This window comes from Mesoplodon bidens, assembly GCF_964165515.1.
Source record: "Mesoplodon bidens genome assembly, chromosome: 18".
NCBI classification, from domain to species: Eukaryota; Metazoa; Chordata; class Mammalia; order Artiodactyla; family Ziphiidae; genus Mesoplodon; species Mesoplodon bidens.
Genome location: NC_138175.1, coordinates 44401401 through 44416583, shown reverse-complemented (window position 1 = coordinate 44416583; position 15183 = coordinate 44401401). Strand labels below are relative to the sequence as shown.

Below are 15183 nucleotides of genomic sequence, written 5' to 3'. Positions count from 1 at the left end.
TTTTATAAAAACAAGTAGAAAACGGACAGAAACTGCTGGAAAAATGGTCACGGAGTTGTTGCAAAGATGAACACCACTGCTCTGCCAAGACAGAAACACACCTCTACAGATAAATGGGAAAGAAAAAATGGAAGAACATACACAAAATGCCAGAAATACATTGTTGACAATTGTGTCTAAAACGGCAGGGTGAAGGGTGAGGTTTTAAGGAATGGAGAGACTTTCAGATTTTCTCCAGAAAGTACAAATTTTCTGGAGAGCTCTTCAGAATGCAAAATTTCAAAATGGGAGATGATCATCAGGGACCAACCAGTTAACCAAAACTTGCTTCTGAGAGGTGGTATTCCAGAATATCTCATTTTTATCTGTTACACAGCTCTGTAATTTTGAAATATATTTTTCTGGAGGAAAATGAAACCTCCAAAAAAATCTAGAGGCCAACTAAACCTCACAGGGTCATAGAGTTGTGGGTGGGAATCTAGCCTGCTTGTAGTTGTCGTATCTGAAGACTGGAAGTCGGTCCATCCTGGAGGCGTCAAGCAGCATGCTCCTGCGGGCTGAGTCTTGTTCGCCACGATTTTTCTGAAGGCTGATTACATGATGAATTTAAAAATGACAACAGACGAGGAGTAAGCTGGATGGCAGAGTAAGAATTACACAAAGTGTAACAATACAGAGAATTATCAACTTGAAATTTGGCTGACTGTGACCCAAAACACCAAAGGCAGAGGTACAGAACTGGGCAAACAGCTTCATGGGTTTCTGTTACCCAAAAACTCCAGGCACATCTGTGTGACAGCGGCCTGAAGGCCAAGGCCTTCCGAGGTCCGAGACAGATGTGAGTGCTGCCCCTTCAGCACTGGTGTGGCCACATCTGCTGGCCAGAGTTGGGTCCTGAATGGTACAATGCAAGAAGGGATTTGGATGACCTGGGGACAAACCAGAGTGGAGGAAAGGCTTTCCCCGTGGAGTCTCAAATCGAAGGCTCCAAGTTACTGGGGCTGAGCAAAGATCACTTAAATGTTCTCAACAGAAGGCCAACTGTTTACAATCCGAATGCCATTAAAAGCTTTCTTTCAGAACGTACTCACCTATGGTAAACAGCAGAGGTCTTGTAACCTCCACGTCCGTTTCTGAGTTAATTTTCTAAAAGCAAAGAATATAGCATGCCTGCAGCAAATACAACATATAAACCCAGCAGAAACGTGAACTGTGCAGGCATGTATAACAAGTATGCAGATGCCATTTATTTGGTCCATAAGTACAGTATAGTCGTATTTGAGTTTTACAAAACATCAAATATAAATAACCTGAAACTGGAACAATACACAAAATTGGCTTCTTACACAGACACACCAGGCAGTACAAGCTGAAAACTTGAGTAAATTAACAACTGTTTTACATTAATATACATAGTGCCAGTTAACATTTAAAAACAAGTTTCAATGCATAGCACTTGATACTTCTTTGAATCTGTTTCAGTCAATTAAGAGTATGAAAATGGTTAGATCTAGGCTAAAAATAATTCTTCTTCTAACCAAAAATAAAGGCATAATATTTATAACCAGGTATCAACTTTACTAAACCACAATATTGTAAAACTGTTAAATGATACCTAAGGGTATTTACATTAAAAAGGCAACATGCATTGTGTTGTTCCACCTCATGACTGGTTATGCACACACTTTGTTCAAAGGGTTTTAAAACTATATTCCTACTTTCAATACAGCATACTGCAATGTTTCTAATAGTTCTAGCAAAATGAATGCTTTCAAAGGGAGCAGAATCATCTTCAAGTCACTGGTGCCAATGTTTTCCCTTTGGAACAAAGGACGTAACAAATAACCTGGTTCTGCCCGGAAGGCCTACTGCAGTAAGGGGTTCTGTTCAGAGGCATTTCCGTTCAATCTAATGCTATGACATCATCAAGCTCCTCTGTCTGCTCTGTGCGTGACTTTTTCGCACTGACATTCTCTTTCTCATCTAATTTCCTCTTGCGACTTCTTTCTTCTTCACTGATGTCGGCATTATTTGAGGGACCTTCTTCATCCGAATCAACTATGAGCACATCATCTTGCTCTTGTGCTTATTTCAGAAAAAAAGGGAAAAAATGGTTAAAAGTGGGGGGTTACTAGCAGCTCACTAAAACTTTACGTATGTGGAAACCTAACTCTTTAATATACACCAAACTTTAGAATGGCTACCCTCAGGACCTCGGCTTTATACATTACATACTTCCGTAGTGTTTTAATGTTTTCTGTTACAAGCACCTCTTCCTTTTTTAATCAAAACAAAAATTTTAACAAGCATTATATAATTCAAAGGAATTATTACAGTTCCTTGTTTCTACTTCTCCAACAGAAAAGAGGAGGGTGAATATCCTAATATTCGCAGCAGTGGTAGTAATAAACAACAACATATACACAGCACTTACAATGTGCCAGGAACTGTTCTAGGCACTTCACATATACAACTCATTTAATCATCACAACCACCGTATAAAGAAGATAACATTATTATCCATTTTCCAGAAAAGGAAACTGAGGCACAGAGACTTGCCCACGGTCACACAATAGCAGAGGATGAGGTCAGGATTCAAACCCGCAGAGTGGGGCTCTACAGTGTATGCTCTTAACCCTACACTACGGTTGGTTTTGTGTCCCCCATCCCCCACCACTCCACTAAATCAAAGGCAGAAAACCTACCTTCCTCATTGCTAGAACCTCCAAAACCTACCCACAGCAGTGCATCAATAAATGCACATTTTGAATTATGATTTTTGAAAAACTACTAGTCCTTTCCTTAAAGGAGGATGATGAACCTTTCTTTTTTCAGAGGGGGGAAAAGTTCATGAACCCATGGCCCACACACTCTGGACTACCTCAAAGTCCATCTTTACAACTCTCAGAGAACATGAGAACCAAGGAACCACCAATATTCCAAAGAACCAAAGACACAGGGTCAAAGAAATGAAAACAAACAAATGAAAAAGTAGTAACTTTTAGTTTCCTGACACTAAATGAAGAGGTAGGTAGGTAGTGTGTGTGTGTGTGTGTGTGTGTGTGTGAGAGAGAGAGAGAGAGAGAGAGAGAGAGAGAGAGAGAGAGAGAGAGAGAGAGAGAGTGAGTGAGTGAGTTGGGGTGGGGTGAGGCAGGTAGTAAACGTTTACATTAGAGCACAGTGAAGTACCAACACTGAACACCCAGGAAAAGAGAGCTTCTGGTGCACTTTACCGAAGTCACACTGGTTCTGAGAAAACTGTGAAATGCTAAAATGCTATACTTACCAAGCATCTGTTCACTCAAAATAGTTAGATGCACTGATTTGCTGCCCCTACGAACAGGCATACAAAATCCAAAACTACTACTACTAAGAATGAACCATCTTTATACACCAGCAAACTAACATTTCCAGTCGTAAAAACAAATGAACAAAAAAATAAAGTGTCTTATTTTCCATAAAAATTTTACCCAGTCTTAAATATCTTCATGGTTCATACATTCAAAGCTTCATTAAAACAATGCCAAACCAACACACACCTCTAGTAGTCCTATGGAGTTCTACTTTATGGTCAACATTCATAAAATAATCAGTTTGTTCTAGATAGTCGTGCTTGGTGCGTAAATTAACAACCTGCTGGCCAGGGCCATGACTCACCTGTGGATGTGGAAGGCTGAGCTCCATCGTCACTGCCATTGGTTATGCTTTTGGCAGCATCTTCAGCTTGCTTGGGCCCCACTTTTTCTGGGGCATCACCAACAACTTCAAATTCAACATCCTTTCCTAGGTCTTCACTGTAAGAGAACCATGTACTATAACACTGGACCACTGCTATACTACTTACAAAAGCAAAGGCACACCAGACAGAAACTGTCCTCAAAGCTCAAAAAGTGTATACTACATACACACCAAATATTTGGATTCTGATTTTCAAAGAGTTTAAAAAAAGACTATAACAGATTTTTATGATAATTCAAAACTCTAATTCAAATGGTCAATAGCATCGCACTTTCAATTCAGGGAAAGGGCTTTTTAAAAAAATGTTAAGTAACTTTTATTGCTAAAGCAGAAAACGAGTTGAAAACTGTGAGGCCTGATGTAATTCTTAGGCATTATTTCTTCAGCTACTAGGTGAAAAGATTCTATACACTCTACTCTGAGCTTGACCAGAGTAATTTAGTGTTTGCGGGTAGAGTTACATGGATTCTCGGTTTTCTCCCCATCTTTACAGGCAGCACCCTGCTTTTGTAATGAGTTCCCAAAAACATGTATAAAAGTTTAATGCATGAAAGTCAAACAAAAGACTTACATGTTATAAGGGGGGTTCTGTTCCCAGAGAGCTAAAAAATATGATAAAAAAAAACCCTAATTATGCCTCCTTTTTTAGACACCATGTGATATATTTCCATTTTATTGTACATGTCCTTTCACAACTAAACACAAGCACACCACTAACATCCAACTGGTGTCTAATCGAGGCCAGATATCACTCCCTAGCGATATCTACCTTTCACTCAATTGTCTCATTTTATACTAATAACCCACATTCAGTTTTTCCTGTCATTTTATGCTTTTTACAAACTAAGTATATATATAATGTAATACTCTCCAAACAACTACACAAGTTCTAAATGTTTGGATATATAGATAGCAACATTGGCAAAAAACATGTGGATGCAGGTGGCAGCCTTTGCATTTTGTTAGATGCTACCTAAAGTAATGAGTCAGGGTGCAGTTTAAGGGTATCAACGAGCATGTTACCTCATTCAGCAGATAAACACACCAAAGTGGAGGACCATCTGTATTTAAATTGTGTTACATATGTGCAAATATCCTGTAATGCAAGCACTCTGGATGCTTTTTTATGAAGTGGGCAGGATATAAAATCAAATAAAAAGAAAAAAATACATGACTCAGGAATCTATATAGGATAAATTTTAATGCTCTCTTGTTACTGTTCCAGATCACAATGAAACACTTGTTTTATGGGAGAAATATTTCTTTCTTCCAAATCAATCTTTAAAACTAATTAAAATTTTTTATTCTAGTTCAATTATCAAAATGAACGCAACCCTGATTATAACTATTCAAATGCCTGGATTTCTACCCTCTCTAGGTCTTTCTGATCAGCCACCACTGATGAGTTAGTTAACCCTTAAACATTTCTTGCTTATCCCTTTTCTTTCTGGATTATCAGATTTTTCTGTAGGTCAAACCTCAGGGAACTTAGCGGCCAACTTGAGCATATACATGGTGCAGCTTCAAATGAACAGTAAGGTTTAAAGGTAAGAAAACATTTTCTCTCCACTTTATCTTTAGTTTGTATATTCAAATAACTTCTTACACTTAAAATGTTAATAGTTCCTACCTATGAAGGATGTTGATCAATAAAGTGTAGTCCTGAAGGAAGTCGTCTGCTTGAAGTCGGCTCCCATTTCTAATTCCAAATTCTGATAACTTCTTGTGATTATTAGCTAGAAAATTTGAAAGAAATTTAGATGCTTTAGTTACATGTCCGTGGAGCAGTCACCTTAATTTTTAAAAGGTAAACCCCTTGCTATAAGCTGAACTCTATCTCCTGAAAATTCGTACACTGAAGCTCTAACACCAGTGCCTCAGAATGTGGCTATACTTCGAGACAGTGCTTTTTAAAGAGGTGATTAAGTTAAAATGAGGCTGTTGGAGTGGACCCTAATCCAATCTAATTGGTATCCTTAGAAGAAGCCAAGGAGGGAGGCCTCAGGAGAAACCAAACCCATCGACTCCCCCCACCCTCCCAACACTTTGATCTTAAGAATTCTAGCCTACAGAAATAGAAGAAAATAAATCTGTTATTTAAGTCACTTGTCTGTGTATTTTGATATGGCAGCCCTAGTAAACTAGTCCACTAAAGTATTACTCACTTAGCTACTCAGCCCTGAAAACTTAACTACCAAAATTACTTCAAGGGAACCAAACTGTGAGAAGTTCTGAGAACCTTCTCCCCTTGAAACCAAATTAATCTGGAATCCTACAGGAGTCAGTGACAACTTACAGAATTGTTCAAAATATACTCTATTTCTAAAGAGGTTATCCACAGAAATGCCAACAAACTACTTTTAGCAAATTTTACAATTCAGAAGTATGAGGAAACTTTATTTCAATGAATTTTTCAACATAAATTTTCAACATTTCTCAATGGACAGACAGCAAGGTCTCCAAAAACTAATCATTCCAACTTAGTTCTCTCTTCCACATGTCATTCTGCTTCATCTGAATATCCCCAGCATGTAGCACACCATGCTTAGCATCTACTAGCACTCAATAAGCCTTTGCTACATGGATTATAAATACTCCAATGAAGAACAATCTCTCCAACCAAACTTTTGGTGTCACCACCTCCTCCTACCTATTCTAGGGCCCATCCTGCCTTAACTATCTTTTCTCTCCTGTATGTTCAAATGCTCCTCTCTCCTGACCTGTAAAAGCACTCAAGTTTCATTTACAAAACTGCTTCTTCATTTAGCTGCCAATTTACACTCTCCCCTCACAACACTCAGTCAGCTTTACTGAGTATCTGCTCTGTGTCTACAGACTGTGTATAACCTGTTGACCTACAGCCACCGTGCCTGGCACATACTAAGTAAACTGTATTTTAAATTCTACTTACGTTTAAATTTACATAATCTAACAATCTTTTACGTTCTTAGTTTTTATTTCTTATTTTACCTTTTTAGTCTCCCTGGAATGTCTCTGGAAAACAATAGTTTCTATCCAGACTTCCATCCCCAAGCCCTTTCACACTCCCTAAAACTCCCCAGCCCAACATGTTCAAAAGGGAACCAGTCACTGAGCATTCTATCCTGGTGAATTAGCATCACCTCTGAAGCCAGGGTCTTGGCAACAGCTCTGTCCAAGCCTAACGATGCTTCTCTTCTTCATCTGTGCTCTAAATTCTGCCTCTGCAAATCTCAAATCTGCCATTTGCTTCTGCCTTAGTGAAAATCCCTCACTTCCCTCCATTTTTTTCTGATTCCCTGCCTCTACTCTTACATCCTTATCTCACCCCCCTGCAGATTATACTACAAGGTAACTGCATTACTTCCCTGCTTAAACCCTGGTGGGAGCAGGATATTGGGGGAGGAGGAAGACAAACAGACATTACACATATGACACAGCGTATCTTCCAGCTGCACAGTCACTGCCAACCCCACAGCACTCCACCTTCCAGTGAAACAAAATAACTGGCCATTCCTAAAGCTTTTATATTGCTTCATAAGTTTATGCCTTTGTAGATGCTGTTCATTCTGCCCAAATGCAGACTCTCCCCTCTCAGCTCTTCTTCAAGAATTGGCCCATGAGTCCTCTTTCTCCTGTGACACCACCCCCCACCCTCCTTTTACAAAGCTTCAATTCAAACTTTGTACACTTTCTCTCTATAGTATTTCTTAGACGGCACTAAATCTACTTGTTGATAATCCCTCCTCTCCTTCTAGGCTGTAAGTACTTCAAGCCAGGGACAATTATCTTATTCATCTTTGAATTACAAATATCTATGACTACGCCTGCAATACAGAAGGACTCCAAACATATTTGAATAAATGCTCTCTCACCCTCAGTAGCACATGTATTTTGTGGAAAAGGACCACATTTGAGCCACTGAGATTCTTGACCAGTTTCCATTTTTAAGGTCCTAGCCTTTAAAAGAGACAGATGGCTAGAATGGGGCTTAAATATTCAATTAGACTCTTAAAACAGACTATGACCCGGCCAAAACGCAACCTCCAATTACTCATGACCTAATATCCCCAAATTTCTTAACAAGGAGCTATAGCCAAAAAGAATCCTGACACTCCCCGTCAGGACAAATGAGGTGTGGGAACTTCTAAGTCCAATCAGATTGACCAGTGTGGTCTGAAGGAGGCATAACCACAACACAATTCTCACTTAGAAAGCTTAAACAGAATCTAATGCATTACACCTTATATAACAAATACATTAACAAAAGGGATGAACTGCTTAAACCAAAACTGGGCACTGATTTCAGCAATACTCTCTGCTCTATATCACGAGCAGGCTATCAAGGCTTCCCCACTCTTGGACAAACATCACCCCTGTCAGCTGAGGCACTGAGTACCATATATAGTGAATGGATAAACTAACGTGCACTCCTTCACGCAGGCAGTCTGCATCCAAATGAGGGGGAGTGAACACAGGCAATGTATAATAAATACCTTCTGTCTCTCCCTCTTCTGAAGATATTAGGATTGTTCCTTTTCCATCTTCAATTTGGACATCTGGTGCTACCATAGCAAATTTTTCTTTCACTATCTATAAGAAAAAAAAGATTCAAAATATTAACATACGGAATTAAAACCACAAAAAGCCTAGACTTTTTTTTCATAAAGGCTCTGAACTTTCCCCTTCCACTGGAAATGAGCCAAGGTGCTCTTTAAGGTACCTTATAGGGCAACGAGGAAAGCAATGGGAATTTACCCAATTATCCCATGCCCATGTTCCATCCCCATGTTTGACCACTGATAAAGATCAGGTAAAACTTCCTCCAGATGGGGACTGAGAACTCCTTGGCTGGCTCTGGGTATTTTGTCCTTCCCAGCAGATTAGGTACTAAGCTAGATACTTGACATATTTTATCTTAGTCTCTATTCCAAACCCGTACTGACAGATGTTTTATAGACGAAAAATTTCTCATCAATCTGATTCTCAGATAAACAGTCTTCCCCTTCCCGAGTTCCATCTCTAAATTCCAAGACGGATCAGGAGTGATAATATTGTTAAATCCTACCTGATCCTATGAAACAAACAAATAAACAAAAAAACCAAACAACGGAGGAACTCTCTAAAGGCCCAACTACCCTACCAATAGTGGAATTACCTTTAGCTCAAGAATGAGCAGATGCCAACTATAATCGTTTCTTTCCTAAGAAAGAAGATGGGGCAACCACCCTCTCTGCTGGCCAGTATATCAAGTCCTGCTGCTTCCCCATCCAAAACATAAGCTCAAATCAACCAGCCCTGTGTAACCATTTCTGGGAGAAAGGCCATTCATTCTCAAGCAGCCATTAGGGCCACGATGGTCTACTCCCCCATGTCAGGAGATATATAAATATGTAACACTATGATGGACATAATCAGAGGAACTATCTGAAATGATCCCCAAAGTGGGAAGTGGAACCCATTCAGGCCATTTTTTAAATCTTTCCTAATTCAAAAAAAACTAGGAGGAACTGAAGGACCAAGCTATAGAACCAGACCATATCCTAACCCTCCCTTTCTCACTCCAGAGCTCTACAGGTGAATCCAAGTGTGCAAACGATGCATCTTCTCAGGGACTAACTTAACATACCAGAATCAGGACCATCACTAGATCATGTAAGGATACCTCCTATCTGCCAAAAAAATACAGAATTTACACACTGCTTGAGAAACAAAGAACTTGCTTACTAAGATACTGTGCCACCAATGTACCACCTGTGCTCCATATTCTAGCCAAAAACGCCTATTCCCTTCTGGGATGTGAAGCACATATTCTGGAACCACAGACAGGAAAGACAACAGGACCCAGATGGTAAAGCAACCCAGGATATCAGAGCAACACACCTCAGTAGTTAGGGTAATTATCTGGCTTTTAGTTTGTTATCACAGTAACACTGTAAAAGGCAAAAGGGGACTTGTTTTTTCTTATAAAAAGAAAAATGAACAACCTTTCTTATAAAAAGAAAAATGAACAACCAGGAAGAGAACTAGGTCCTGCACTTACCTTATCTTGTAAGGTGAGAACAGTCACTTTATGGACATTCAGCCGCACAGTCACCTCTGGCTTGCTGGCACATACATAACAATTAGGGTTGGGAGGATCCAGTGCACAAGGCACAAGGAGCTTCTTTCTTGGGTTTGGTTGTTTATTCAAAAAAATCTTTGGAAAAAAAAAACACAAGCAAAATCAGAAATTTGAGTCATAATTTATATACCATACAGTGTTCACTTAAATACGCCCTTCCAGAAGGAAAACCAAGACCTTTAAAAAAAAAAAAAAAAAAAAAAGTTTGAGCATGTACTTATTTATTTGTTTGTTTACTCATTTATTTATTTATGGTTGTGTTAGGTCTTCATTGCTGCATGCGGGCTTCCTCTAGTTGTGGTGAGCGGGGGTTACTCTTCATTGTGGTGCACGGGCTTCTCATTGTGGTGGCTTCTCTTGTTGCGGAGCGTGGGCTCTAGGCATGCGGGCTTTAGTAGTTGTGGAACATGGGCTCAGTTGTTGTGGCTCGCGAGTTCTAGAGCGTAGGCTCAGCAGTTGTAGCACACGGGCTTAGCTGCTCCGTGGCATGTGGGATCTTCCCAGACCAGGGCTCGAACCCGCGTTCCCTGCATCGGCAGGCAGATTCTTAACCCATGCGCCACCAGGGAAGTCCCAAAACCTTCTTAAGAGGCTGGTTTTTCCAACCTTCTTTTTAAATTAGCTACCTTGTAAATAAGGCTGAGCTCACTGAAAAGAAATCTCCGTGTACTGAAGACTCTATAGACTATTCTGCACACTAATTTAGCATGAACAAAGGCCTAACCATACTTGTCTTTGGTATCATCATTAAATCTGGTATCATCAGTTTTGGGGTTCCTTCCTAATGGTTATTCTTATCAACTTTAAGCCAACTTCTAACAGGACCAATACACTAATTTCTCTAATTAATGATAATGCTTTCGCAGACATATGGAACAAATGAGCTACCTTTTTTTTCAAATTTTCAGATGACTATGATATTAACATTTACATAATTAAAGGAAAAACAATGTATGTCTGGCACTATTACCATTTCCCTAATAGCCAAACAAAATAATAATAAGAACCAAGGGGAAAAAAAACACACAAAAAAACTGCACTTAAGTTACGAATGTCAGAACACTGGAAGCTGATACACAAATTCTCATCGTGGAATTACCATGTAGTATGGTATCTGCTAAGATGAATTAACTCTGAAGAAGAACCCCATCAATTCCCCAAGGCTTAAAGAAGTAAATCCCTTGACAGGCATTAAGTGCTAGGAAGAGCCCTACTGTAACCTCTCCCCACAATAAACACTAGGCATATACATTTGTACTCAGGGCTGGAAGCAAGGTACAATGAGAGAACAGACTTATTTGATCTTGATCTTCACTGGGAAGGTAGAAATCAACAGTAATAAAAACAACTGCTAACACTACTAATACTCAGGCTAACACTATTATTAATGTATCCTGGCATTCGTTTATAAATGTGAACAAATGAAGCCCAGACATATGGGTATCATTAGCCCAAGAGAAGAAGAGAGATAAGAAAGCAAAGAAATGGAAAGGATGTTACAGAACAAAGTAGATACTTGTTCAGGCTGCTATAAAAAGGTAGAAATAAAAAAATATATAGTTCTAAAATATATATATATATAGTTCTTATAAATTAAAAACATGACAACCAAAATAAAAATTTAAATAGAAAACTGAACCTAGATGGCAGGTTCACTGACCTTATGAGTCTACATTCCCTCACCCTGAAATTTCATGGAAACAATAAAAGGTATTTTAAGAGTGCATTAGGGCTTCCCTGGTGGCACAGTGGTTGAGAATCTGCCTGCCAATGCACGGGACACGGGTTCGAGCCCTGGTCTGGGAAGATCCCACATGCCCCGGAGTAACTAGCCCCGTGAGCCACAATTACTGAGCCTGCGCATCTGGAGCCTGCGCTCCGCAACAGAGAGGCCGCGACAGTGAGAGGCCCGCGCACCGCGATGAGGAGCGGCCCCCACTTGCCGCAACTAGAGAAAGCCCTCACACAGAAACGAAGAGCCAACACAGCCATAAAATAAATAAATAAATAAATTACCAAAAAAAAAAAAAAAAAAGAGTGCATTAATAATGGCACTGGGTGGCTTCCCTGGTGGCGCAGTGGTTAAGAATCTGCCTGCAAATGCAGGGGACATGGGTTCAAGCCCTGATCCTAGAGTCCGTGCGTGCTCCGCAACAAGAAAGAAACCACCTCAATGAGAGGCCCGCGCACTGCAATGAGGAGTGACCCCCGCTCGCCGCAACTAGAGAAAGCCCGTGCATACAGCAACGAAGACCCAATGTAGCCATAAATAAATGAATAAATAAAAATTTTAAAACTAAATAAATAAAATTAAAATAAACACAAAATCCTCTCTGAAGAAACACACCTTCAATAGGTCCTTAAAGAATTATTACAGATAGTGTTAACAAATACTAATTGTTTTTTAAAAAAATCATGTATCACATAAGCAAACAAAACACTATGAGAGATCTAGCAAATGACTGTAAACTCATCCATAAAGATTTCAGACATAAACATGATCAAATATAAGTTTAAAATAAAAAAGACTGACAAAAAAATGACTGAAGAACAGGGGACTATAAAATAACCAAATGGAATTTTAAACCAGAGAACTCTTAGAGCTGAAAAACAATTGAGAAAAGTTAATATAAGGACCCCACACAAAGAACTCAGTAAAACTAGAAATGTTAGAAGCAAACTAGCTGCTGCAAATGTGACAAAAGAGAAGCAAATGTGTTTTCCTTTTTGTTATAATTTCCAGGAAGCTTACTTAAACATGCAACTCACAAGGTAACTTGAATAATTACTTTTCCATTGCTTTACACCAATTTTATTGTTTTAATTTAAAAATTGCAAATAGAAACACTCACTGTTCTACACTGGTCTATTTTTCCTGATAAAATCTTCAATCCTTCCAATACTATCAACCCAGCAATCACTGCATTAGTAGTAGCGATAGCAGGAATAATGTTCCCTGCCATTGCTGGAAAAAAAAAAAAAAAAAAAAAAGTTTAGCTGTTAAAAAAAAAACCTTAGAATTTTAGATGATACAATTGAAGTACAAAAAAAAACTTACATTTGATATCAAATCTGCTCTTCATATTCATACTGAAAATATGCATCCTGAGGTTTGCAGCAGAGGTGACGAAATCCATTGCAGACGGGTCATCCTGCCAATAATTTAAACAATTTAATAAGTCTCCCCACAAATTTACTCATTTGGCTAGTGTTTCAGAACAGCAGTTTCACACATTTATAACAAGTCAACTAGAACAAGAGATGGCCTCTCTGGATGAGAAGGGGGCAGGGGCTCATCATCAGCTCCTGTGATCCAGGAATGCGGTCCTACCAAGAGCCAGCAGGTTCTAGGAATTCACTCCTGCTTACAACAAATGCACTGGAGACTAAGAGTATAGACCAGAATACCAATTCCATTTATTGATTGTGGCAATCCTTCCCTGGGTCCATCAGTCAACAATAAGGTTGTTTGACAAATACGGAACACAGGCTGTTTTGAGAAAGCTATTTCATTGAAGCCTCAGAAACAGCTGAACTACTCCTTTTGGCTTTCTTTCTCCAAACTCCCTTCACGTACTCCACAGTCCTATATTGTTTCTTTTCAGATATGGCAGGACAATACTTTTCCCTTTACAATTTCCGTTCTTCCTGAGCCGATATCCTAGTCTCTCTAATTAGATTTCAGCAAGGTTTCCTGCTTTGAACTGAGAAGAAACTATCGTAGCCCATAATTCAGAAACACCAAAGTATAAAAGAAAAAGCACTGATAGGATGTGGGTTCTTTACATACTTATTTGGCTGGCTATGTAACCACAGGCAAATAAACCTCCCTGACCCAATATTCATTAATCTGTTAAACAGGGAAAATTATATAAACATCCTGTAAGGTTGTGGTAAGGATTAAATATGATTATTTAAGAGTACCCAACACAGTGTCCATCAGGTACTTCCCCAGGCAATTGGCTTATCACACCCATTAGTTAGAGTTTACTCACAGAGGCTAACAATTCACAGTTCCAAGTTTTGTTATGTAGCCCCTGTGTATAGATGAAAACCTCCCAAGCCACTAGTGTAACAGTAACAATGAAAAAAAATTTTTAAGTTACTCCTTATAGCACACAAACCCTAAAGACTAATGTTTACGAGACTCCCCCAAATCTAAATTTACCAGATTTCAGATGACTGATTCAACCCGTCTCAAAATTTGCACATAAAGTTACCTTAGTTTTCTTAAACCGATCAAACTTTTCTCCTTACTTTAAAACTCACAGCAAATCTCTACCAATATATGAACACATAAACTTTATCAGATAAATCATTTACAGCCACAGAAAATATTGACTACCATTAAAAATAAGTTAACTTACCAAATCTCAAAATGTAACATTTAACTGCAAAATACTATTAAATATTGTTTTAACTTGTAAGAAAAATTACACCTCATTTTTCAATTGAGAAGTCTCTCAGGCCTTTAAGAGTTAAAAGGCAATTTTTTTACTTTCAAGGCCAAATTAGGCCTATGAGCTGCTGTCTCCAAAAGGATATTAGGACTTGTATTAACAAATCTCTATTACGTAAGAAGTTCTCTTAAGCCTATTTGCTTAAGTCAGATAAACATTTTACTCCAGTAAAGTCACATTTATAAACCATGAACTCATGAGAATCTAAAATGAGGTTTTATGATATTGCTTAAATTCACATATAGAAAATTCATAGTTCAATGTAGTAATCAGAGAGGAAAACATCCAAACAAAAATCAACATGTCCTCAAAATCTGGTAGAACAATATCCCCAAATTACTAGGCTCTGGTACAGCTCAAGAACTAAAATATACATTTGATATACAAGTAATTGCCACACATTTTCAAAACAAACCTTGTCCCATATAAGCTCAGCTCCATCTCCCTTTTCTGCTAAATGAACTCTCAAAGTCTCAATGCTCTTTGAAAAAAGACGTGCATAGCTCTTTACATCTAGAACTTGCTGGTCTCTCAGACCTAACTGGGGTTCATTTTGTTGATCTGATGCATTGGTTTCTTCTCCTAAAGAAAAAAATATTAGAAATTTCACTATTAACATCATTCCTCTACTCTGTTTAACAATTCAATACCCAATGATAAGAAAATCAAATAATATGAAACAAATTCCATTAAAGTAATTATCACTATGATACACTTATGTGTACAAGAAAATCGCCAATACTGATATGGGAAAGGTGCAAGTGTCTCAGAACTTCATAGGAGATTACGAGAGGATTCAAGAATATAATGTAGATAAAATAATTAGCACTATGCCCAGAACATAGTTAGCACTCAGTAAGTGGAAGCTATTAGAGCAATACT

The 15183-nt window shown here is 38.6% G+C and overlaps 1 protein-coding gene across 1 annotated transcript in view; it reads right to left on the bottom strand.

Annotated features, from left to right (window-relative positions):
• Positions 1-1225: 1225 nt before the first annotated feature.
• Positions 1226-15183, bottom strand: part of UBA2 (ubiquitin like modifier activating enzyme 2) — a 34134-nt gene continuing 20176 nt past the window's right edge. Inside the window, exons 10-17 of the mRNA XM_081215529.1 lie at positions 14717-14883; positions 12900-12993; positions 12694-12806; positions 9761-9916; positions 8214-8310; positions 5369-5474; positions 3658-3794; positions 1226-2085 (exon numbers count right to left, since the gene is read on the bottom strand). Coding sequence (XP_081071655.1) covers positions 1904-2085; positions 3658-3794; positions 5369-5474; positions 8214-8310; positions 9761-9916; positions 12694-12806; positions 12900-12993; positions 14717-14883 — 1052 coding nt within the window. The 3' untranslated portion in view covers positions 1226-1903. The remainder of the gene's footprint in view (positions 2086-3657; positions 3795-5368; positions 5475-8213; positions 8311-9760; positions 9917-12693; positions 12807-12899; positions 12994-14716; positions 14884-15183) is intronic.